At 32.4% G+C, this 27132-nt stretch overlaps 2 protein-coding genes across 2 annotated transcripts in view; one reads left to right on the top strand and one right to left on the bottom strand.

The window, feature by feature from the left end:
* Positions 1–3543, bottom strand: part of LOC129225915 (glucose dehydrogenase [FAD, quinone]-like) — a 45803-nt gene extending 42260 nt beyond the window's left edge. The window contains exon 1 of the mRNA XM_054860447.1: positions 3349–3543. The gene's annotated coding sequence lies outside the window, so the exon portion shown is untranslated. The remainder of the gene's footprint in view (positions 1–3348) is intronic.
* Positions 3544–15362: 11819 nt separating this feature from the next.
* LOC129225778 (TBC1 domain family member 9-like) overlaps positions 15363–27132 on the top strand; it is an 89339-nt gene continuing 77569 nt past the window's right edge. The window contains 3 exon segments of the mRNA XM_054860287.1: positions 15363–15434; positions 21839–21950; positions 26014–26089. Coding sequence (XP_054716262.1) covers positions 15388–15434; positions 21839–21950; positions 26014–26089 — 235 coding nt within the window. The 5' untranslated portion in view covers positions 15363–15387.

Here is a 27132-nt window from a genome sequence, read left to right as displayed (position 1 = left end):
CGACGGGACCCGTTTTGGATCAAAAGAACCTTGATATCTGATGGCCGTCACAGGTGGGACAGCATTTCATTGGTTTCTGCTAAGCAGTGCGCTCTTCTCTCTGGTGGGTAAATTCAGTCACGTGATTGATGAACGGCGACCGTATGTGAATGCTACTCTGCTTTCGTCGGCAGTGCGTCACGTCAAAAAACGGTATTGACGGGACGGACGGCCGATAAGTGAACAGCCCTTTACTAGGATAACGTCACGCAAAAGATCTTGAAAAATTCTCAAGTACCAGTCCTATTTCTTAGCCAAACTTTCAGAGTAAAGAGCCAGTTTATGTTCCTGCAGTGACAGCTGTTTTGTGTCAGCAAATGCTGATGCAATTAGGTCACCTTTTTTTCACATAAAAACACATTTTAAGCTAACGAATAAGCTAAATTAATTATTGTAAACCATTTTTGAACATTCAAGTAGATTAATGACAATATTCATTTTTTGAAATAAATTAAGAATTCTTTATTCATGCAACTTAGTTCGAAAGTAGATGATGGGGCACTTGTGAACACACAACATTTGTGTGTTCATGTCACATGCACATGTGAACAGTTCCCATATCCTCTTCGTAACATTAATATTAGTGTAAGGTAATGTAAGACGAACAATGTTAGAAGAAGCACAAATTTGCAAATTACAGCAGACACGTGTTTCGGCGTTACAGGGAACGCCTTTTTCAATGCAAAAAATAATGAGCTTCGGATGTCTTTTCATCCAAAAGCTCATTATTTTTTGCATTGAAAAAGGCGTTCCCTGTAACGCCGAAACACGTGTCTGCTGTAATTTGCAAATTTGTGCTTCTTCCAACGTTGTTCGTCTTACATTACTGTTCAGCACAAAGGTATTTATTTATCTTATTAGTGTAAGGTGTTATGACTGTTTAAAAAATGTATAAATATTTATAATTATTATTTTTTCTACAATCGGTTTGTAAATTTATTGTTTTTATTGTTATGATTATTATTAAATACTAGCATTCCCGTACCCGGCATTGCTCGGATAATGGAATTAGCAGGGGTTAACAGTGCTTGGTGCACCTAGTTTCGAAAATCCCCTATAATGATTACTTATTACCTATAACTTTTTCTAATTTGGGGAGGATCCCGTGGCCCCTGAACTCCTTACATATATGCCTTTGTCCTTAACCGATCTTTAACTGTTATTAACGATCCTTTTAAAGTATTGATTATCTTTGCAAACACAGGCCATCCACATTTTATTGATATACCTATGTTTAAGCAAGAACTTCTTTGTATACAACATTTTTAGTTTTTTTTTTCTGGTGCTAAAATTATTAAGCTGCTTGATGCTTTGGAGAAAGCTACATAACATTGGCCATGTGAAAAAAAGTCTTCTCTTAAATTGGTCCCTGCTACTTTTAATGTCTGTCCTTGTGATTTATTAATGGTTATTGCAAAGCAAACTTTAACAGGAAACTGTACTCTTCTAAATTCAAAAGGATAGTTCGCCTGTGATGATGTTCTTAAAAACTTCGTTTCTAGTTTTGAAGAAATGAAAGCAATAGACAGAAACATTATGATTTGACTTGAGAAAAGCCTCGAAGAACCACGTGAGAAACAAAAACAATATCAAATTTATAGTTCGCTATCGACCAAAAGTTGAGATGAAGTACTGAATAATGATTTGAATGGAGGAAAGCCTTCGAAAATAAAGGATTTGAATTCAATGACAGGTTTTAATTTCTCAGAAATTAAGAGGTTTTAATTAATTTCTCCCGAACTAATTGAGATTTCGAAAAATCCTTTCTTAGTGGTTACTTTCGTAATCATGCGGACATGCCTGCCAAATTTCAAGTCTGAAGCTTCAGCGGTTTCGGCTGTGCGTTGATATATATATATATATGTATATATATATGTATATATATTATCTCAGGACATTGATTTTTATATATTAAGATTTAGTATTTTATTTCTGTCATTTTATTTTTATTTATTTACTTTTTCTTGTAACTTAATAATTGGTCAAGAGTTTAGTGTTATAAAATTACTTGCATTAAATAAAAAGTCAAAATATTTTTATTTAATGAAGAATTTAAGTTCAAAATAATTATAAAATTCATTCCCTTAATTCTGTATGAAGCTTAAACGCAATATATACCAATAATCTTTACACAATAAAATATTCTTTACATAATGTAGTCTTGCAAGTTTTTTCTTGTTAATTCAGTGATCAGAACAAGCAACGAAACTTTAAAATTTTACATTGAGCAGAGTTACATAGTTCGTAAAAAAATTTTTTCGTAATGACACATTTTCTGTACTATAGTCCGACACATAATAAGTTACAAAGACAAAACATTCAATGTAATTGGTATATACGTAATGTTTCATATTAAAGAGTCTTTCGTTGAAATATAATGCTTGTCCTGCATTTTTCCATTCATATTCATATATACCCCCAAGTTGGTTCACTTGTGCCCCCCTATAGGGGCACATGTGAATAATTGAAGACATTTTTTTTTAATACCATAAAGGGGTAAAGATATATATATTTTTTTAACTCTGAAAAAATTACATGGCACAAAGAAAATACTATTCAATCACGGAGACATGTTTACCCTGAAAAGTTGATAATATTTTTAGAAAAATAAAGAAATGAAAAAAATTGTTCGCATGCGCTCCCCCTTTTCCCTACTTACAAAAAAAAAAAAAAAACTTGTTGAATGAAAAAGATGTAATTTTAAAAGAAAATTATAAAATGTTTGTTGTAATTGCATGCATAAACATCAAATACAGTTACAAAATAGCAAAAAAGAAGAGAAAAAAAGTAAAAAGGTTTGAATCGGAGTTTTATTCCATTACACGTTTTAGAGGAGCGGTGGAACTAACAGACATACATGTAATGCATGTAACCATACCATAAAATACAACTTGAAAAAAAAGAGCATTAATTCAATAAATATGTTTAAAAATGAACAATTTAATCTACCACATTAATATTAGAATTATTATTATTATTATCAATAGAAATTGATGTTACGTCAATTATACGAATTGTCAATGGTAACTTTTGTTGCAGAAATTTATTTATTGCTTATGAACTCATTTAGCATTATTTCTAGTTCTGGGCACACTTAAAGTCATTTAATTTTTTTTTAAATTCCGGCCGATTAATGCGGAAAAATTAACCGATATGGCCAATTACCGATTACTGCCAATTAATCGGTTCATTCCTTAACCAAAGTTACTCTGTATGATAGTACTCCATAAAACGTTGCTTTAAAAATTTTAAGATATGCTTGTCGGCAAAAAGACATAAAACACAACAACAAACATTGTGGGTACTTACTCCTGCAGCTGTCAACGTTGATTTCCTCAGTCTTAACAGAAAATGGTGATTTAACCAAAACTAACATTTAATACATATTCACGAAATTCCATTGAAACGATGTACAGTTCGCCACTCGTCAGCAAATTTCACTTTTTGAACTACTGAAAATTGTTTTCAACTGTCATCGCATCATTTGGCGTCTCGTAACAGTCTGGTGTGCGCTCCTGTGGCAGTAGAAATGGAGTATTAAATTTAACTATCGTTTTTTATATACTTTTTATGAGATTTTAATGTTATAAACTACACTCTGGTGTTTATTAGCGATTGCGTATATAAAATTGAATGTAAACAACAAATAATATCCTGATTATTGTTCAATCTATTTTCAGGAATCTGTTGCAGAAATTTACTGAACATATTTGCATTTTAATTTAGGAATTTTAATCTTGGTGCTAACCAGGGCCGTCGAGAAGGGGGGGGGCAAGCCTATGCATTGCATAGGGGCCCGTGAGAGATTGGGGGGCCCGCGAAGCGGGCATAAGAAAAAGAAAAAAATCCCTCCCACCACTTTTTTTTCTTTTAAAAAAAAGCTTTTTAGTTTGAAAAAACTCTTTCTCCTAGAGATTACAAGTTTTCAATCGTGCAAGTTCGAAGTGAGAATTTTTTTTTGTCCTTATCTTCAGAGCCCTCTATCGACCAAAAATAAATATGATTTTTTTTTTTTTGTGTAAATTGCAAGGCTAAAAAAAAGCTTATTTCTGAAAGATTACCAGAACTTTAGTAAAATGGACAAAGGGTAAAAAATTTAAAAAAAAAAGCGCTTGCATTTTTAGCATTTGAAACTTAAAACATTGGCAAACGGCTCAAGTTTGATGAAATATTTTAAAATATGTATTGTTCTGAGTTTTAAGTTCAGTGATACAAAATGAAACTAATTCTAGCGTTGTTTCAAGTTTAAAAACGGTTGTCTAATTTGGGAAAACATTTTGAACGAAGCACTTCTCATCAAATACAGTCGAACCTCCATATATCGAACTTCCACATATCGAAATTTTCTATGTATCGAAATCCCAGCAAATTTCTATGTTCATTATGTAGAAAAATTGTTTCTATATATCGAAAAAATCTCTATGTATCGAAAGTTTTTTCGAGACATTCGTAGATTTTTTTTTTCCACTTTAGACTGTTTGTCTCATGAAAAATGAAGGTTAGAGGAGAAAATTATATTCACTAAAGGTTGCTACGGAACTCATAAGGAATCTAGGGCTGAATGGTGTGTAGTTAAGTCGTTGTTCCGTTCTGAAGTTCTTAAATACCCTTAAGTTTCTTTCAAATCTTAGTTGTAACCAGTAACACTGTAAAATCAGTTACAAGTTATCTCTTTTGTCTGTTGATTATCATTCCTAGTCTTCTTAGCTTCAGTAAAAATCATTCAAGTTAAGTAGATTGATTTTTTACTTTTCTCTCGATCACATTCTTAAAACGAAAATCTTTTAACGTTTCGATCAAATTGAATTGCCGAAGAATATGAAGATGTATGTTGACGTAAAAATGTAATTTTTGTTAATTTTTAAATCATTAACTTTCATTTAATCCGATGCTCGTATAAATTATAAATTGGGTTTCATACACGAAAATTAGCTTTTATTTTAATGTTTTAGGTTCCATATATCGAAATTTCTATATATCGAATTGTTTTCCGGCAATTTGCTACTTCGATATATGGAGGTCCGACTGTATCTAAAAGGGGGCACTGTTATGTCACTCAAGGGTGCCCACCTAGGGGGGTCAGGGCCATTAACTTTTTTTGGGGGGGAGGGGGTGCCTTTTCTCTTGGGGGAAAAGGGATGTGTTCCCCTGTGTCACTGTATTAATTAGAATCAGTGTTGAATTTACCTATAAGCTAAACAAGCTTTAGCTTTAGGTGAACTTTCTGTGTGTGTGAATTCTGCTTTCTCATTAGTATCTATTTTTTAAATATTTCCATTATTTATTTTAAAGAACATTTTTCAATTGATTCAGCGTTGTGTTTGTCGTGGGTAAAAGGGATAGTCAAAACTAACGGGTTCGAAAAATAAAATATGTTAACCGAAAGTCGATGTGAGCAAGTGATTGTGTGTCATATCGTTTCTTCTCTCTCGCTCTTCCTGTCTGTCGTTAAATATCAACGATTTGTTGAACCAAGGGCAAAATTTTCTTTTGTATTGCCTTAATTTGCAAAAGAGTGCATAAGTTTAAAAAATTTCTGAATTTTGTTCTCCCCATTTTTGCTGATGTTTTTCTAGTTTGAATTACCTCTTATAAGACCTCAAAATGCAGAATTTTTTAATGCATTTTTAAAAAACATTTACGGGGGAGAAACCCCCGGCCTCCCTCAAGTTTGTGGTTTCTACCCTCAACTCAAAGAAGGTCCCTGTCAGGGCCACGCCGTCCCTATGTGCAAGGTCGTGCGACGCACGACGGCGCCAGAGAGCCCAAAGGGCGCCTAACTCTACCGATCAAAAATGCTTCAAATGAAGGGAAAATAAACTCTAACCAAAAAATAAAATGGAATTCTTCATGACATTTAATGGAGGCAGTGAAATTATACTGCTCATTGAAACAATTAATCCGTCTCACTGAGAATCTAAAAGGAAAAAAATATCGACTTTTTGTGTCTAAACATACTATTCAAAAGCGCTATCTTTTACACTGAAAACAGGTGACATTAATTTATACATTAGCATTTTCCTTCTTAATGTGGAGCCATGAATGCTATTTCGGTATGTCTTTATTACACAAGGTTGAGCATATGAGGAGCAAGAAATTTGCTTATCCCCATTTTGGTTCTTGATGTCAATATCTTGTATTATAATTTGTGCAAACATAGTCGTTTTGCGATTTTCAGTTCGTTGTAATTCCACTGCTTCATGTTATCATACATTGAAAAAAAAATATGGTAAGCACATTTGCATATTACTTAGATGTGTGTAATATTTATACATTGTAGACAATAATTTAGGTTAAATTTTTAGTTCCGAAAAGTGTTGACCATAATTACTTGATTCTCCTCTCCCCTCCCCCGTTTATCTTTTTAACTATTTGTGCATTAAATTAAAAAAAAAAAAAAAAAACTTTGGAGAGACTCTATATTTGTTTTGGATCTTAAATTCAATGCCTTTTGTAACGGTTCCGTATTTTAAAATTTTTGATTTTACCGGAAAAGATTCCAGTTTCAGATATTAAGGGGAAATATCCTCTACTTCAATTTAGAAATCTATTCAATACTCTGCTGTCATATTTTGACCGGCATAACATTTTAAATAATTATTTATTAATTAGGAGAGATATTTAGAGCGGTGTTAACTTTGATTTTCAAAATATTTTCTTTTTCCAAAAATGCATTAGCATATCGGATTCGGTCGGATTCGTCAAATCGGGCCCAGCCAGAAAAAAGCCCGCTATCTCGGTAAAGTAGGTTTTCCAGAATTTTCTATATTTTGAAACTTACTTTTCAGAAACAAACTAAATATCGATCAATATAAAGTCCAGAAATAGACATCTTGCTTTCTGTACGGTAATCAAATATTATAATAATTATTATAATATTTGATATACTGTCCAGATTATTATGTTGCATACTGGCAAGCTTGCAGTAGCTGCATACTAGCAATGCAATTTAAGCTGCATACTAGCAAGCAATAATTATTTCGTTCACATTCCAAGATTTTTTTAAATTGTTGGGATAAAATGCTTTGATTAACTGAAACTGGCCATCTCTTTTTTAACGGGAGCTCCATGCAAGGTTTCTAAGAGAAAAGTCAGATTTTAAAAGTCAGTTTCAATCGCCCGTACGTTACACCCGCCCATACTCGAAATAACTTAGAGATAAGAAGTAAACACGTACACTGTGTTCCAAAATTGAAAATTTACAGATTGTTTTTATTTTAATAAATTAAATGCTAAATGTATTTTTTTCTATGTTGCATTTTTCTACAAAACCTGACCCTAGGAAGTAACTATATTTTGCTCGAGCGTCACTGCATGAAGGCGCTCAAAAGACATTTGCACGACGGCGCCGATCAAGCTTGGCGCGACCCTGGCCCCTGTATAACTCTCCTGAAAACCCTCCTCTTTCAAGGTAAAGAAAAATAAAACAGTATAACAAAACATTTTTTAAAAACACATTCATGGCTATATCGCTATATGTGCCAGAGGAAAAGACACATAATTGGGGAAAAAAACTTAAAAAATAGCCCGTTTTGCTCCTAATATAATGTTGTCCGAGCTACAAAAAAGGTCCCCCATACTTAAAATAGCCTAGGGCCCCATTAAGTCGAAACCTGACCCTGTATACAAGAATCTCTTTTTAATAACATTACAAAGTTTGGATTAAGAAGAAGCACAGCAAAGTAATTTTAATTGAGAAAAAAAAACTTTCAGTTAAAAAAAAACCTTTTTATTAGACCTAGACACATTGACAATATTTAGGACATTTATGTAAAAACAGAGCGAAGAAAGAGGAGATTCAAGTAAAAAGTTAGGGGCCCTGAAGAAAGTTGCATAGGGGCCCATAAATCCTGTCGACGGCCCTGGTGCTAACTTTAATGTTTCGGATGTGACGCAAAAAAGCACAAGAGCTACTCGTACAGATTAGTTTTTTAAATGATATTCAACTCATAATTTCTTACATACAGTAAACTTCCGATTATCCGCGGAATAGGGTGGTTAGGTGACCGCAGATTCACAAATTCGCGGACAATCCACAAAGTAAGTAAAAAACGATACTTGTGTATGCTATAGCGTAAGAAAGATCAACAACACTCGCATACGTTTAAACTATAGCTATAATGATAACCGTGTGCTGTGCAAAAAATGTATGTAAATGTTTAAAAAAGATCGCTCATTATTTCGAATGAATTACACATATACGCGAGCAAATGGTGCAAACAGATTAACTGAAACAGATGAAGCAAGTTTACGCTAAACACTCTTAGAGGAGGAGAGGGGAATGTTTTTGAACAAAACTGGTCCAGTCACTCGATCATACGCATAGGAATTCTTCTAGAAATAGATTTTGCACTTATTAAGTTTTAATGTTTGTATTTATCTGCATTCAGTTTAACTTAATCGAAAAAAAAAAAAATTGAACGTGTGAAATGCCGCAGATAATGGGGTCGTTTCCAAAATTTTAAAAGTATTTTTTCTGAAAGAGCATGCTTAAAAACATAGGATCTGGCCATTTTTTAAATAATTTGTTTAAGTTTGATATTTAAAAAAAATTACTAAAATTGAAGCCTTTTCATTGTTTACTGCTTCTGCCGATGACATCACAAATGATGAAATGTCATTCAGTGTTGCCATTCACAGAGCAAAATATTTAATTCGCATCTTTACTCACATGTATTGGCAACAATAGGGTTGATATCAAGCGTAGAGCCAGCGGTAGAGCGCAATATTTAATTCACTGCTTGATTATCACAACGTGGACACGCGGTAGAAAGATGCGCCAAATTGCATCATTTGTGACGTCATCAAGACCACGCCTTGTTTGAAAAATCGGACATTTTAAAAAATTAAATAAAAAATAACTGTTGGAAAAATAAAAGTATTTTCTGGGTCCATGTTTTTTTTTTTTTTTTGCTCCTTCTATCCATTTCAATAACTAAAAGTAGTACTTATGACTGAAGGAAACCATCCCATTGAAAGTTTACTGTGAAAATGAGCGTTTTTAATTTTTTTGCAAAAATGTTTATAGAAAATTGGTATTTTTTATATTTAGATACGTAATAGTTACTTATATTCAAATACTATGTAAATATTAAAAGACAAAATTTAAAATTCCCGGTTTAAAGTGAAAATATATCATGTACAAATGTCACAATCGTAACTATAGATTGCGCTGTGGGAGAGGGGTGGAATACTTCATCCCTCAGGAGACTTGTTTCCACATAACATATCTTGAAAGTACTTTAAGCGCACAGTTTTAATATTAGCAACTAGGGCTGCCGATAAGTATAAATTGGTCGATTACCGATTACATATTAATGAGTTGTTGATAATAGTCCTTTTTTTATTAACATGCTTTTATTAGCTTCACCTGTATGTATGTATGTATATATCTTGTAAAGGAATCTTGCAGCTCAAATTTCGCCCACTTCCTGCGATCGGATTCTTTTGAAATTTGGCACGTGACCTCAGACCCGATGACAATGCAATATTCTATAATCAAATTAATTAACTCTTTTAATTGTTAGTTTCCTCCAATTTTAATCAATATTTTGGCATAAATCCAACAATGTGAAAAAATCAAAATTAAAAAAAAAATAGATTAAAAAATGCTCGCAAAAATTATTTAAAAATATCTATAAAAACCTTTAATTTTTCTGCATCGGACAAAATTTTTTCCAATGTTCCAAGGTAATTAGAACCTGAAATATAATTATTTTTAACTAATTTCATGCCAAAATTTAGGTGAGCCTTCAATTGGAAATTCATTGCTGATCAGACCATTGTTGAACAAAACTTTTATTCAAATGCATCTCAAATTTTCAAAGTAATGTAGATATGATTTCCGCACACATACATCGATGACTGAGATGGATTATCTGGATTAGACAATTACTCCACAGACAATTTATCAGCGAAGTTGAATGTTTTTAGAGCTCGGCTATTACACTTTAAGGTGTACAGTTGCTCTTTTTGGAGTTCGAGAGACCACGTTTCGAATGCCCCCCGAGACCTTTAGTCGCTTTTTTTGGGCAAATTTCATGAATATAAAAAATTTGAACAATGTTGAAATGAATATTTTTTCGTAAAACAAATTAAACCAAAAAGAAGAAAATAAAATAATAGTTTAAAAAACTAAAATAACACGCTTTCGTAGCAAAATGGACTAAAAAGTGAAAAATAATCTTTGGATGATAGTAGTTGACCAATCACTTAATTTTAATGTAATACAAAAAAGCGTGGGGAACTTCTTATCAGTTGTCTTGAATTTCTTCCATTTATTGTCCATGCAAAAATTTAAATAGACAGCACCCCACGGTTTTTTGTATTACATTAAAATAAAGTGATTGGTCAACTACTATCATCCAAAGATTATTTTTCACTTTTTAGTTCATTTTGCTACGAAAGCGTGTTATTTTAGTTTTTTAAACTATTATTTTAGTCCTTTTTTTTTCCTTTTCTTTTTTCAAACCAATATTTCAAAATTTCATTTAATTTCTGTTCTCAAACTTTCATATTATTGTTAATAAAGTTACATTGTGATAATTACACATGAAAATTCAAGTACTATGTTAGTTGCCAGTATTCAAAAGACGTTTTTCAGTTGTTTTTTTCTTTTTCTTCTTCTTTCTCTTTTTTTTTGTAACCACTTAATCAAAGACTTTCATTCTTTATGATAATACTAGCAGTACTCGCACAGCGATGTCCGTGCTAAAAATTTAATGGAAGTCCGTTGAATGAAAAAAATTGACGCCCTCTCCCCCTCTAATGTGAAATTATCATTTTTTCTTTGTATAAAATGCGTACACACCTTTTGAAAAAAAAAATATTTAAATTTTTTTGGAATTTAAAACTTTTCATCAAATCATTAAATTAGATTTACGGTTGCTTTAAAACTGTATTTAGCGAGCGAAGCGGTTTTTACTGCAATTTAGAATATTTCGCCAAATAAACAGAAAAAAAAAACCCATCAAATAATATCTTTCATATGTAAAAATAATTCCGCAATTCTATTGTTTATCGCAAAACCTTACCCAGCAACCACGCTATCATAATCGATCCGTCTAACGAAAAAGAAAAAAAAAGAAAAAAATCCCGTGAAACATTCAAAAATCGTCGCCAGAAAAAAAATGTACATTTCACTCGGATAAAAACAAATCAAAAGTTTCTTTTCTTTCAAAACAAATCGCCAAAACAATGAATTACATTAACGGTTGCCTTAAAACAATAATCCTAGACTGAACTGCTCAGCGCCTAACGCGCCAAGCGACCACGCTACCGGAACCCAGCCCTTCTGTGAGTAAAACGAATGTTTTTTCTTTGGCAATAATAAATGTTTCGCCAAACAAACAAAAAGGTATAAAATCACATTAACAGTAGCTTTCAAATCTTTATATATTAAGAGCTGAGTTTCTCGGCTTTGCGACAATGAAGACAGATATTAAAATACTTTTAAGAAATGAAAATGCGAAAGATGGATTTTAAAAGCGTAACCATGGAAACATGAAATAAAATAAGTTTGAGAAATTAAATGCAAAATAAGGAAATAAACAATGGATTCAAAAAGCGTAACCGTGGAAACGCGAAAATAAAATGGTTGACAACTTGAATCAAAATGACGTATTTCGAAATTGATTTAAAAACGCTTGTAACTTTTTTTTCCTTTTAAAATAGAAGCTAATTTTTTCGACCATAGGTCAACAGAGATTTAAAGTAAAAAATGTCGCTTTTTCCTATGATGTCAAAAAGAAAACTGTGGGACAATTCCTTCACTTTTTATTGATAGATTTAATGAAGAAAGTAGTGCCTAAATTTTAGCTAAGCCTAAAAAAGTTCGAGCTAAAAATGCAAATTACTCCCGCCGTAATTGAGTTATAGCATTGAAACAAACTGTTTAGAACGCGAGAAATTCTACCCTTTTCAACGATATATAATATTAATATGTGCAAGTAATTTTTCACCCCTTTAATAGACAGTAATAGGTAATTTACGTGAAATTTTTGTCTAAATTTAAATAAAAAAAACTATTTATCGGATTTTTTTTCGAATTATAGCCTATGTTACTCAGTAAGAAAGCACCTTTCTTATAGTGAAGAAATTTTTCAAATAGGTGCGCTGGTTCCGGAGACTACCTCGAACATGTAAATACACAAAAATCCGCCCTCTCTCTTGATAATATTGGTATAGATAGATTAAATTATAAGGTAATCCAAAAGCACTAACCATCAATTTTTGAGAGGGAAAAAGCTTGCACATAGAATTAAAAAAAAAAAAAACACAAACAAATCATGAGTGAAATAATGATATGAAGTGAAGTGTGGAAGTTAGATCCACAGAAGTCCACCAGTCCATAGAACTAATTGCTATAGGATGAATTATTATATATGAACCTGCAAAAGAAAACCAGTTTAAAAATTCCTGGATGTAATTCCTCATAATAGAGTTACGTGAACGTCAGCTGTGAGGATTAATTTCAATATTTCATTCTGTTTCAATGAAATTTTGTATTGTTTGTCTTTATTTTAAGCAGTACACTTTCTTGCTACTGATTACACCTATGTTGCAGAAAATTAAATTTATTTCTTGTTAATAAATTTACTCATTTTGAACAAATGGGATAATAGTGACAAAAGTATTTTTTCCTGCAAAATTTTAAAAGAAAACGCACCCTTTAAATGTTATTTAGGAACATCCCAGATTCTGTATCATTTTAATTACTTAGCTAATGGCCCCCTGAGATGCACATATCAAACTGTATAATTTCTTTTTACATAGTATTCAATACATTGTACAAGCCCATAGCCAGTTTCAGTTTTTTTTTTTTTTCAAAAATTCATAGATAAATAAACATGATCGCTTCATAAAAGCTACGCTACACATTTACACTTTAATTTTTTTTTAATGAAAATATCATCATGAAAATTACTAAATGGAGAAAAATACATGGGCCTCCCAAGCACTTTCAAATAGGAAAGCTTAAAAATACAGTGAAATATATTCAATATTTGTCTCATTTTCTGGTGAAAACCTCTCATTTCAAAGTTCAATTTTGTGTTCATTCCACCCTTTTGGTGGGGTGATTGGATGGGGTAGCTTAAAAAAACTACTTGCTGTATTTTAACGTTTTTCTCTTTGAAAATATTGTACAGAATAGGAGTTGTTATTCCTTGTGAAAACGACCATTAGAAAAATTTGTTGTCCATTGCAACAGATTTTTTTCTTAAATACCAGTAAAAGTTTATGGTAGTGAAACTCTTATATATCAGCAGTTGCCCCCCCCCTTCCCCCGTAATACGAGCCACTTCTGAGCATTACTATATTTTAAAAATTTTAAACCACGTGTTTACTTTAAAACCAATATTTTCCCCCATGAAGTAAAGTTGTGATTACTGTAAATGGAGTGCCAAAAAAAAAAAAAAAATCAATGCTTCAAAATTTATAGTTTGCAGCTCAAAAAATAAAAAATAAATTTGTAAAATAATAGTGAATAAATAAATAAATGAACAAATAAGTGAAATAAAAATTAATAAATAAAGTAAAATAAAAATAAATAAATAAATATTTTTTAAAAAGAATTTAAAAACCTCGACGAAGTTGATATTTTGGCGCTCCAAAATGATATTTGAGCCAAAGCGGATGCTCCAAAAGGGATTTTAGTGCTCCAAATGCAGCTATTTAGCTGCTCTATAACTGCTCTAAAATAATATTTTTGCTGCTCCAATATCGTGTCTCATCTTTTTCATTGCTGAAAATAAATAAATAAATAAATAAATAAATATGTTTTCATTTTTTTTCATAAAAAAAATATTTTTAAAAGCAATGAAAGTGCTTCCCCTTATGCCCCCCCCCCCTACTGGCGCTTTATGAGAAGACGTGAGATTAAAAACTTTTTTTGTGATGTATTTTGTAGCTTTTATGTGTTTTTATTTTGTCCTTTTTTCAATTTATTAAATTGTATTTTCAAAAGCCAGGGGGTGAAAGTGCACCAATCTGCTGGCGCTCGTGAGCATGAACGTGATGTTAATATTTTTCATGATGTAGTTCATAGTTTTTCCTTTATTTAAAACAAATTTTTAGTTATTTAATATGAAAAATTATTTCAAGAAATAAATAATAATTTAATTTTATTTTAAAATTAATTTGTATTTTTTTTTCGAATTTCTAGAGGCGAGTTGTTTTGTAAATTGTACCGTACAAGTAAAGACTATTCTTAATTCAAAAGCAAAATATAGGACGTGCTGCAGTCTGCTCAATGACTGTTGATGGTAAAACAAAGACCCAGGTGCACTCTTACCCCTGGTCAATGAGGCATCTGTCTTGGTGCCTTGTCCGCGCAGAATTGAAATCTTTAACCTTTTTGACTAGTTTCTTAACTTACCGTAAGGTGGCACATTCAAGTTCTAGGACCAGGGTCGACGAGAGGCCATGTCGGTCTAGAGTGGACTCTATGTCAGTCTAGTCGCAAACTAGGGACAGGACCTAATAACCGCGCATGCCGACTAGGGCTGGTGCTGGAGGCCCCATCTTCGTAATGGGCCACAAATTACTTAAAGAAAGGTACAAAGCATTACAACTATATGAAAAATAGATATACGCATTTTTTAACTAATTTAAAAAAATAATGATTTGTTAATTGCAAAAAAAATTTCCTTAAAGGAGAATTTTTATTCATTCTGTCAGTAGCGAATTTATCATAAACCATGTCACAATTATGAGGGTACCCGAAGGGGATTCATAAATGCATGTGTGTGCAATATCAGTGGTGTCCAACCTACGACCCGCGAGCCATATCCGGCCCTCAGAGCGGACCCGTGTGGGCAGTTGTTTTGTTACAAATCGAAAAGCACGATTTAATGTTAATGTTGCAAATTTGGTGCCAAATATTCAGAAATTTAATTTGAGCCCTCGGGTAGAAAATTATTGTGTACCTATAAAGCGTTACTTTTAGTTAGTGGTGCTCATCTCAAAATTTAGTATAAATTTGACAACTTTTATGGGAGAAGGGGGGCTTGGCGACCAAACTGACAAGGGACTTACTCGCCTTGGCTCTTGACGACCCTATCAAGAACTATGAATGCTTGTTGATGGCGCTACTTTAAGAACAGAATCATTATTTTTTTAAAGAACATTGAAATTATCTGTTACTTTAATGCAGTGTGTAGTTACTGAAAAAATGTTTTTATCCTCTTTTGTTTGCGAATATCACTCCAAGTAGCGACGACTTTTTGATATGCACGTGATTACTTTCCCCCGAATGGCAACAGTATTCCCATGACGGTTGAAAAGTGTAAACACTGAACGGTACTGATGTCACGAGTGTCATAATTTTAGAGCTATGGTATAATTTTTATGATGTGGGTAAAACCTCAAGAAGTTAGTTTCGCCCGAACATTATGGTACACTATTTTGTTTGTAATAGATGTGTATTTTGTGCAAAAGTCCATTTTTGTTATACGGTTTTGTAGTTGCTACGATCCCATGTCAACTTTGTTTTGAATGACGTTTAGCTTGCATTTGATTAATGAATGACAGTCTTTGTTGTGCACGTATATTATATTCTTTATCTTTCAACGTTTTATTTTAAATGTGTATTCAGACTATAAAGTTTGTATGAAATAAAAATATTGGTTGCAGTTTAGCTTTTTTCGAAAATGACGTAGTTATCGCAATTTTGATGCATTACATTATCAAAGTAGGAAAGAAATTAATGAAAATTTCTTCATTCATTTTGAGTTTGATAGATAAGTGATAATTGATTTGCTGCGATATAAGTCAAGAATTCAAACAGATTAACTCTGAAGCAGATATTCTTCTAAGCAGCGTGAACCAAACTTCATGTCCAAAAGTTTCATAAATTTTACGCTTTTTACGTATTTTGTTTAAAAACATATGTAATCATATCCCTATTAAAGTAGTAATTTTTTGCCATAACTACTTACCATAACGGGAAAATGACAACTACTTCAATAGGGTTGTTGGCATTTGTAATAGATTACTGGAAGCAGGTATTACTTGGAATTGAGTGTGCTTTGCAGCCAATTTACGAAATTGCGTCCAAAAATGGCCCCATGATCCGTAACCAAATTGTTTATCATATACATGCCTCTTCACACTAAATTTTTGTACATATCTTAAAATTAGTCCTTTTACAAAATTTCATTTGTAAAAGCTTTTAAGCTCAATTAAGTCACCTGAAAGCAAAAAATTAGTTGCAAAAACTCCAGGTTCCTAATCATTCCAAGTGAAGTCATGTAGGCTAAAGAAATTTCAGACTAGAATGATTATACTTAAAAATGTTCTGTATATGATAAAATGAGTTTTTTTCACAAAATATTAACAATGAGAAACACACCTAAAATTAGTTTTTTTCCCTCCCTATGAAATGATGGAGAGGGGGGCTCAGTAGAGCCAAGCACTGTGACCAATGATCTATTGTACTAGTTTTTCCTCCCTAAAAACAAAGAAATTCTCAACTTTTTTTTTTTTTGACTAAATGCAAACCTAAGAATAAAAACCTGGGTCTGTTGCTAAGTGATACAAAATTGGGCTTCAGAGTCAGAGAAAAATTGTCCTAACTTAAACTACCTACGGACTTTAATTACAACTCCTTTACCCCAAATTCAATATGACTCTGCCACCACAACTCCAATCTTTGGCAGAGTTGTGGACCCGGAGGGAAAGTGACCAACTCCAACTCTTGAAAATTACAAGCCTTTAACTCCAGACTACGCCTCCTTTAGCTCGATATCAGTCTCACTCCGACTCTGCTGCCCTGAAATAAACAGTTCAACTGTCCTGCCAATTGTGCAACAACTGGTCACTTTAGTTATCTATGGGTAATGTCATAGGAGGTAATTTTTAGAAATTAATGAACTTTAAGTTCTTACTGGTTTACAACTAGAGCTAAACCAGAACATTCAAATTTTTTCAGTTTGTAGCTTGTGATCTATTAAAACTTTTAATTTAGTGACCACTTTAGGGTAATCATACTTTTTTAAAATTATTAATAGGTAAAGTGATAATAACTGATAGGTTTCCTTATCAATTGATAAATTGAAAAAATAATAAGTAATGATAATACTAAATATCGACTTTTTTCATGGAGTCTGATTTTCCCTCAATAGTATAGTTTGATTGTAACATTCCAAAAATTCTTTATTTACAATTAGTGATGTAAAATACCTGGATATTTATTTTTAGGCGTAAATACTCAAAATGGGTATTTACTTGGGTATTTATTTCAAAAATTTATATTCAGCTAAAATACTTTTCTGCATGTATTCCACTATGTATATATATAACCAACCATTTACAAAACAATAAATTTTTTCCCAAAAATTGTATTTTGATCACATATTTCAAGAATTATTTTGTGAAACAACTTAGCAATCTAATATGATATTCACATTAAATGTGTTGGATATGCCTAATCAATGTTGATAGCCAAATTTCCGATATAAAAAGCCATTCTACAAAAAGTAAAAAGCTTAACTGGTTCCAAAAAAAAGCAAATACCAATTTTTTAAGGTCCTAGTCTGTTATAACCCAGTAATATGTTTCTGCATGACATCAAAATGTAACGAAATGTCTTTCAATTTATTATAACTATTTATTTACCTAATCTTTTGCAGAATGTTAATGTAAAAACTGTTTCTATATTTAATTGGATAAAAATGAAACAACGTTTAAAAGCACAAAAAGGATAAAAAGTTTATAAAAACGCAGATATGTTTTGGAGGCAATAGCCTCCTTCCTCAGTGCGAAATGTACAAATGAATGAATCAAGGTCAAGGGAGAGTTTAAATTGCGTAACCGGAAAACCATTGACCCATCAGCTATCAGCGAGTGCTGAGGCAAAATATGACGTATTCTAACATGCAAGATTGAATAAGATTGGAGAAAAATGTGGAACAGCAAAAGACTCATTGCAAAGATTATTTAAGTTTTTATGAATGTAAAAGGATTCCAGAAAATCTAGTTCACCTACTGTTGTAGGTCTGCAGACATTTTTTGCTTCTTCAAGTGGCACGAACGAGAGTGTGGGGGAAGACCGACAGCAAATGGTTTTCGGTAAACGGTAGTAGAAAACTTATTATTGGTCTTCAAGATTAAAACATCCAAAAAGGGCAAAGAATTATTGTTTTCAATCTCAGCAGTAAACTGAATATTAGAATTGACCGAGTTAATTAGATCAATGATAGACGGAACAAAATCAACAGTGCAATCTAAGAGGGTGAAAGTGTCATCAACATATCTAAGCCAGAGTGGAAAGTTAAATAACTGAAACAATTTCTGTTGAAAAAAGTCCATGTAGATTTCACTGAGGATGGGACTCAAAGGGTTGCCCATAGCAAGGCCGTCAGTTTGTTGGTAAAAAGTACTCTCAAAAATAAAGGTTGAATGCCACCCGAAGAAGCAAAAAATGTGCTTTTTATACTTTTGTCAACCGAGCCATCTCCATATGTTCTGATCAGCCCCTTCTCAACAATGAACTCAATTTTTTGAAAGCCGCTGCTCTGGACAGGGGTTATCCTCTTCAGGTCATCCACAGGGCTTTTTGCAAACTTTCAACCTGGAATAAACCCTCCAATATACGTAGTTTTTCTTCTTTAAGTTTTGTGGTTTTACCGTTTTATCCACACATTTCTTTTCGTATTTCTAGAATTCTCAGTAAATTTGACTTTTGCGTAATTTACAGACCCATAAATAAACTTTCTTTTTCCAAACTGAAGGACCCAATCCAACCACTTGATCAGTGGGGCATATATCACATTCCTTGTCAATGTAATATCGTTTACGTGGGACAGACAAGGCGTTCACTTAAATTTCGTTTGAAAGAACATGAAAACCACGTTAAAAAACAAGAACTGAACAAATCTTCAATTGCTAAACATTGTTGGGACACAGGGCACAATTTTCTCTTTTCGGAAGCCAAGATCATTTGCAGACCTACAACAGTAGGTGAATTAGATTTTCTGGAATCCTTTTACATTCATAAAAACTTAAATAGTCTTTGCAATGAGTCTTTTGCTGTTCCGCATTTTTCACCAATCTTATTCAATCTTGCATGTTAGAATACGTCATATTTTGCCTCAGCACTCGCTGATAGCTGATTGGTCAATGGTTTTCCGGTTGCGCAATTTAAACTCTCCCTTGACCTTGATTCATTCATTTGTACATTTCGCACTGAGGAAGGAGGCTATTGCCTCCGAAACATGTCTGCGTTTTTATAAATTTTTTATCCTTTTTTTGTTTTAAACGTTGTTTTATTTTTATCCAATTGACACTGCACAAAGCTATCGCTTTTCAATGTTTCTATATTTGCCACATTATCACTTAAACAGCAATAAAATAAATAAATATAAATAACATCAAAGTCTTAAGAACTTCTCAGTTTGTTCTTCCAAACATCCCTCATGCTTCTTTTTTTTTTTCACTTTGGATATGACTAACCTAGTTTGTGGTTTTGAAATCCTGAAGTTCATCATTTAATTCCTTATACTTCTCCAATTATAACATTGAAAAGAGAGATTCTTTTGTTCACGATATTTTTCTATCATAATTGAATCGCTGATTTTGAAAAGGGCGCAAGTCACCATTTTTGACAAATCGAGATAATAATGGGAAACGGTACTGTGAACGTAAACCTACTAAATGAGATTAAAAGCGGCATAAGTTTGTGAAAAGTGATTGAGAAAAATGGAGGGGAAATTTGCAATGATTTTGAAAAGGGCGTTAGTCATTGAACTTACGCCCTTTTCAAACTCATTGGCAAATTCTAATAGATGTCGCTGGTTGTGCAAGGTGATATTTTTTGTTTCTCTTGTATTAACAGTGTTTTATGAACTGTAGTGTGTAATTTTCCGTCACTATTTCGTGATATTGCATCATTATTTTACCAATATTACGTCGTCATTATCTACGTTGTTTTGGTTTAGGTATGTTTTTTAAACATTAATGATGGACAAAGTAAATGAAAAAAAAAACATAAAAAAAGGAGTCAGAAACATGTTTTGATAAATTTTTTTCAGAGAAACGTGACGGTGTCCTTTCTAATATGTGCCCTATGTAATCAAAGACAGTACAAGACGTCTATTTTCAATCCCTCGTTGATCACCATGAAGTCGAAAAACATCGTCCCAGAAAAGAGAACCACGAGTGAGGCAGTCCACTTTCAGCTATCATGTCATGCAGGGCTCCCAAAAAGTATCTGTTTGACAAAAGGTTTTTCTCAGTCTTCACAGCGTCTCCGAAAAGAAGCTAAGGCGTTTACAAGGATTGTTAAGAGGAGGAGACACTCCAAAAGAATTGCGCGCTCAAGCTCCTCAACCAAATTTTTCAGATTTTTGCCATTGAAATCCACCGAATAATGGAGTATATTAAATCATTTCCCAAAAAACGTACCACTATTTCAGCAGAGAAAACATCTACGTCCCTGACGAATATCATGCATTGATTCTGGCTACCAGAAAGGATCCCTTCACTGTCCAAGTGCTACGCCTCAAAGAAGTCAAAGATTTCAGTCAGTGGTGGCCAGAGTTTTATAAGAAATCCTGCGTCCCTTTGAAAAAGACCCGCCCGGGCCAGAAGAGAGATTATCACGATTTATTCTCCGGGGGGGGGGGGGGGGGTCAGTTCCAACAAGATCTACGTGTTTGATTCTTCAACACCTAGGATCCTTATTGCTTTTGCTCGGATTGACTGTCTTAACTACAACAGTTACAAACTCCTGAAAGTCAAGAACATCCCTAATCTACCAACTACGTCAGCATACACTCACTGATCAATGAAAAGATCAGTGATCAACTGATCACTGATCTGACTCACTGATCAATGCCCATCAATGAAAAGAAGTTGACTAACATTAGAAAGCTCCTCTTTCACATTCCCGAATAACACCATGGATTCTATAAAATGATCCTCTCTTGGGAAAAATACCGCTTCTAACGAGGCCAACCAATTTGTAACATTTAAACAATTAAAAATATCTTTAAAATGAGTGCAAATAAAATATTCTTTACTGCCAAAAACCGATTGATTTTGAAAAGGGCGTAAGTCATCTATTTTGTAAATTCGATATTTGATCCAAATTAAATCAGAAATTAACCAAAACTTCACTGAACATATGTAAAAGCAATGCCTTTGGTATGACTGCTATAGATTTATAATAACTAATTTGTAACTTGAGATAAATGGTTTTATCAAGTTTTCTCAAAATCAATTACTGGTGACTTACGCCCTTTTCAAAATCAGCGATTCAATTTCATCAAGACTTTCTATAAAAAATATTAGAAACTGTGTCATACATATGTATGTATCAGTTTTACCAATTATTTCATATTTAGCTTTAAAAAAAATCCCATTCACTTTTTGCATTTTTTTTTCTAAAATTCTCAGTTCTTGGGTATTTACCCAGGTAAACACCCAAAATTTATTTACCTACCGCCTTTGTATTTTCTTGATCCACATCACTGTTTGCAATATGAATGAAATTAATTCCAAACAATTTTTATTGTTTTTAAAAATTTGCACAAACTTTCTTAAAACAACATTCAAGAAAATTTTTAAAGTTGAAAATTTGATCAGGTGACTGGTATGCCACTTTTTAATATCAGACTTTATTAATGTTAGATTTCATGAATGAAGGTTGAATTCTCATATGGAGTTCAGCCGCAAGGTTAAAATAATAAGCAATATGTTACAGCCCATCAAACATGGGCTGTTTGTTAGTTTTTACAGTTGTGTTTGTATAAATTGGTGGCTTATTAAACAGTTCTGCTTATGATTATTTTCTTTTCAGGGTTTGTGAAAGAGCAAATCCTTATTTTATCCTTCAACAACGAAAAGGTCATGGTACCAAAGGATTTACTTCACTTTTTGTGGGCACATTTGATAGTGTTTTTGATAAAAAAGTTAGTATATTTTCACTAATCTTCTGATGGATTTGGGTATTTGATCTAATTTATTGATTGCTGAAATTCTATTATATTAGTTGTTGTGTCTGAAATTGAGCATTATTCTTTGCCCTAATTAGTATGCAGTACAAGATAAAGATGCTTGCATGTTATATCTCCCCATATTTTATAAATGCTTGATTAGATTATTTTTCCATTTTAAGTTCCTTAAGTAGCTGGCAGCCTTATGAAGTGAATAGTATTTTAATTGAATTTAAATTTTATGCTTTTAACCTTTAACAGGGATGGTGCGGTCTCACAGACCGCTCGGAAGTTCATCAGATCACCTCTAGTACATTTTCAGTCGGATTGAATGGTTTTCCTATTAGTTTTTTGTTTTGTGACCTTGAACATCCCCCTTGCTTATCAGTATCTTTAGGCACAGGCAAGTGCATCTGGTTTGAATTTCATTGCATTTTTTAGAAGCGGTCTGTAAGACTGCACCTCCCCTTCAGTGTTACAATTTTTGGCAGTAGTAGACATGGTTCTTAATGTTAGAACCGCGGATATAAGTTCATTTGTCTTATCCGCGTTATGCGGAAGAAATGCAAAATTTTCTAGATGAGGTTGAGAAATGTTTACAAAAGTTATACAATGATGTTCTAAGGACAATAAAGGCTGAATTATTCTTGGAAATACAACGTGAAATACTAATAGTTAAAGGGCTGTCAAAATTTTTCCCGTAATTTGATATAATCAATTTTCTGGTATTAAAATGTCCTGTATATATTAAACAACTAAAATAAAATCATTTATTGATAATAGATTCATTTTTATTACAAGTAGTTAGTCTTTTTCTGCAGCATATGATTTTCTCAAAAAATCTTACCTCCAGCAAAATTTCTTCAGAAAAAGTATATTTCGATTAAAAATTCAAAAATATTTTTTCTCCATGCTAATAAAAATTCAAAGAACATCTTAGAAAAATTATAGGAATGTATCTTCATTACACGATTAAAAAAAAAAAATTGTTCTACTTTTTCACCTTCCCTATTACAGAATATGTAACATAAGGTATAGATGTGATATACCCCCCCCCCCCCCCTATTTGGCGACATCCAATTTTGTTATACAAATTTGAAATAGTTTTCTTGCCAATGAGGCGATAACTTTTTAAGCGTGGCATCCCTGGCTAAACTAACTTGTGTTTGGCAACCCAAAGGTAATCTTAGATCTGTTCAAACTTGTTTAGTTGTTAGCGGTCCACGTTATATAGATTCCTGTTTTTTCGTGCAAGATACCTTATAGGAAAGCTTATTTTGTGTTGGTTTAGATTCAGTAGTTGTGTTTTGATGAATAAATATTAGAAAATGCCATTTTCTTTAAACTTGACCGCTAATTAAGAGTAAAATCCAACTTGGGGTGTGTCTCGATAAAGCGCATTGTTTCATATGTTGTGTTTCAGACTGAGTATGAGGATTTATACAACAAAAAAGTAAGTTTTTTATTTTAGAATTTAAAAAAAAAAAAAAAAACTCCCACTTCCGAAATTCTTTATGTTTTTACAAAATCTTTAGGATTTCTTGTAGTTTTTTAACTTTATAATTACTGCATGCAAACTTATTTTACAAAAAAGTACAGTTATTTTATTCTAATTTTTTTTCTTCTTATCAATGCCAAGAACTATTCAAGCATATTATGTAAATGTGCGCCCTTTAGGTGCTGAATTTCTGAAAATAAGTTGACTCTACGACTTTATAAAAATATGAAGGTGTTATTTTATGTAAACTATAGTAGATATTTTTAGTAGGTATTTTGAAAGCATTTTTGAATAGCAAATTAATGTATGGTATTTTTGTATTGTTTATGTTTGGGATGTTTTGTCGAGACATTTTTACTTTTCATACATCAAAATTTGAATAACTAAGCTTTTTTTTTTGGCTGAAATAGTTATATTTTGGGGATGTTTTCTGCTTTAGACATCACATTTTGAATCGCTTTGCTCTTGTTTAGTAGAGTATGAAAATTGTTTTTGTTTGACGAAATGCATGTTGGAAAATAGCTTTCATTTCTATTCAACTCTTTCTATTGGTACATATTTCTTTGGTGAACTGTGATAGTATTTCGTTAATTTAAGCATTTTAAATGCCTACTAGTAATTTTTCTTTGTGTACAAAACCTTTCTAGATTCTGGTATTTTTGAAGCAAATTTTCGCAATGTTCTTTGCTGTGGTTTATGTTGTTTATATATATATTGTCTTCTGAAGTGCTTTGATCATGTTTATTTATCGAAATTTTTCCTGTTGGCGCTAAAAAAGCATCTCTAAGAACGATGTATGACATATGTCCTCATACATTGTTTTCTTGGCGACGCTTTCTTAGCGCCAACAGGAAAAAATCGCCAAACGTGGCGTATATGACATTAGTTCCTCCGAGTTGTACAAAGTATTTTTGAAGATAGTATTATGATTTTTGCTTGTTTGATTAAGATAGATTTTGCCAGAATTAGATTTAAAACCTTGTTGAAAATATTGTCGTTTTGATGTGAAAGATGCAATACGATATTATAAAATTTAATACTAAATAATACTGATTTGTCGTAAAAATATTAAAAGAAAATAAAAGAATCATCATACAATGAATTAATATTCCTATTTTGGAAATAATATGAACACCAAAATATTACGATCTGAAACTCTACAAATGAGTAAAAATGTACTTATTAAAAGAGATTGATTGGAAACCCAGGAATTTCCAATTTCTAAGTGTTCAAGGGGCCGTAACTGAAACTTAACTTTTGGTGGTGTGCTGCATATAACTGCAGCAGTAACAAAATACTTCTTAGGATGTGGAGTGGGACTGGAGCATCATAATGAATATTACTAACTGAAAAAATAAGAAACTTTGCCAAAAGTATATGAAATGTTCAATGGAAAAAATTAGACTAATTAGGTTTTTCTATTGAACATTTCATATACTTTTGCCAAAGTTGTTACGTTAATTTTGGCTTGCAACAATGAAAAATGTTGTCCAGCTCAAACTCTGTCACAGAAAGCCTCAGCTCTTTCCGTGTACAGGTATGAAGCATATCTGAAGTTAGGTAGTATGTCTTATAGTCCTTAAAATACGCTATTCATTGATGAGCAGCGCTTGGAACAGAGGGAGAGATGGATTTTCTCAAAAATTATATTTGTTGCAACTTGCATACAAACATGGTGCTGCAAATTATTGTCCCAAATGCTTTTGGACTGCAGAGAATCAGTACAAAGGCCTGGTTTATGCAATTGAATTTGTAATCACCTTGTTTTATAGTGACAACTTTGCTGTAAAGTCAAAAAATTTAACCTTTTCAATGCTCTATGTATTTTCAAGTGGAAGGAACTTGTGTTTTGTTTAGAGTGGTTATGGCTTCTGTAATGCAAACCTGGTACAGTAGTGTACCTTGAACTAAATATCCGGTCAAATTTATTGAAATCAAGTCGCCCATTATTAGATGTTGTATATTTTAATCAACTGCCTTTAAATAATCATCCAAACACAAAATAATCTTAATTAAAGTTTAAATAATAGTTTATAATATATATAAGAACATAAACAACTCGGAATGGAATGCAGTAGTTATTCTGCAAAAAATAAAGAAAAGAATTGGACCCAGGCCCATTATTTCAAAATTTTCCAGGAGAGAGGAGGGAGGCAAAGGGTAAGGTATGTTGTATTTAGTACAATTTATAGGGAAAAAAACAGCAAAATACAAACAAAGATGTTTAATTACATTATGGTTCTAAAATCCAGCGGGGTCAAGTGACACCCCCCCCCCCCTGATCGCCAAATGAGGGACCTGGTTGGATGTGCAAGACTGCAGAGACTAGGAAAGATAACAGGACTTTCCTATTCCTTAAGAAATAAGGAGGACATGTTGGCACCCGAAATACCTGATTCTGCAGTGTACACTGAGGCAGAGTATAATGGGGTTCTACTGTACTATAGAATATTTTCAAACTTTTATTTCTTTATGATGTAATATAAAGTGTCTTTGTATAAATATTTATATATTTAAAGTAACAAGAACAATATTTTGCAGCCTCTCCCTTTTCGAATTCTCCTTCATTCTTCTACTTCTGATAGAAAACCCTCGTAAGTATTTACATTAGTGATTTGTGCATGGTTTATCCTGCAATATTTACCTCCGATTTACATACAACTATTTATGTTATTTTTCTGTTCAGAAATAGGAATTCAATGTAAATGTTTTGCCTTTCAACATTATTAACATTTGTTAAGAATTTAATTATGAACTGAAATTTGGTCATGGAAGTATGAAAAGTATTCTCTTAATAGAATTCAAGTTGAATTGTTTATTCTTTTAGACATTACATAATAAATTATTGCACCATATATTTTGAACTTAAACTTCATTTCTTTCTTGGTAACAACCAACTGCATACACACTCATATATTGTATGTGGTATAATTAATATATATTTACATCAAATACTGAAAGGCGATTTGTGTTTCAAACTTTTAAATAAATTTTGTTTCTTTTTGTATTGATGCAGATTACAGAAAACTCCCGATTATCCATGGAATAGGGTGACACGGTAACTGTGGATAAGCGAAAACTGCAGATAATCTAAACAACGGGTTAAAAACAATACTTAGTGTATACAGTAGCTAAAAAATAAGAATAACGCTCAGACATACATTTAAATTGTACCTAAAGACATTGCTACATAGTATCTACTAACATTGAATCTAAAAAATATAGGTAAAATCTAAAGGCGATCAATACCGTAATCATAGGTTAAAAATAATGTGCATCACATGACTTCCTTTTGCTCCAATTTAATGTCATTTCCCCATTATTGGCAATTTTCATGTGATTCAATAGTTTACTCTCTAAATATCACCAACAGTAGCCAAATTGAAACCAGATTAAAAAAAAAAAAAATCGCCAAATTTGTTGCCAAAATACTGGCGATATATCGGCAAGTGTCCACCATATTAAAACACCACTTGAGTTTACATCCAAATTAACAATGATTTCCCCCCAAAAAGGGGCAAAAGACCCCTTTAGAAACACCTGAATGCAACCAAAAGGGGAGGTACACAACTAGACCCCACTAGGAGTTTACGTACCACAACTTTCTAGGACATACTGTTCTTGAGTTATGCGACATACATACGTACATACAGATGTCAC

Source organism: Uloborus diversus, chromosome 7 (assembly GCF_026930045.1).
Source record: "Uloborus diversus isolate 005 chromosome 7, Udiv.v.3.1, whole genome shotgun sequence".
NCBI classification, from domain to species: Eukaryota; Metazoa; Arthropoda; class Arachnida; order Araneae; family Uloboridae; genus Uloborus; species Uloborus diversus.
Note: the sequence above shows the minus strand (reverse complement) of the source record. Positions and strands in the feature narration are given on the sequence as shown.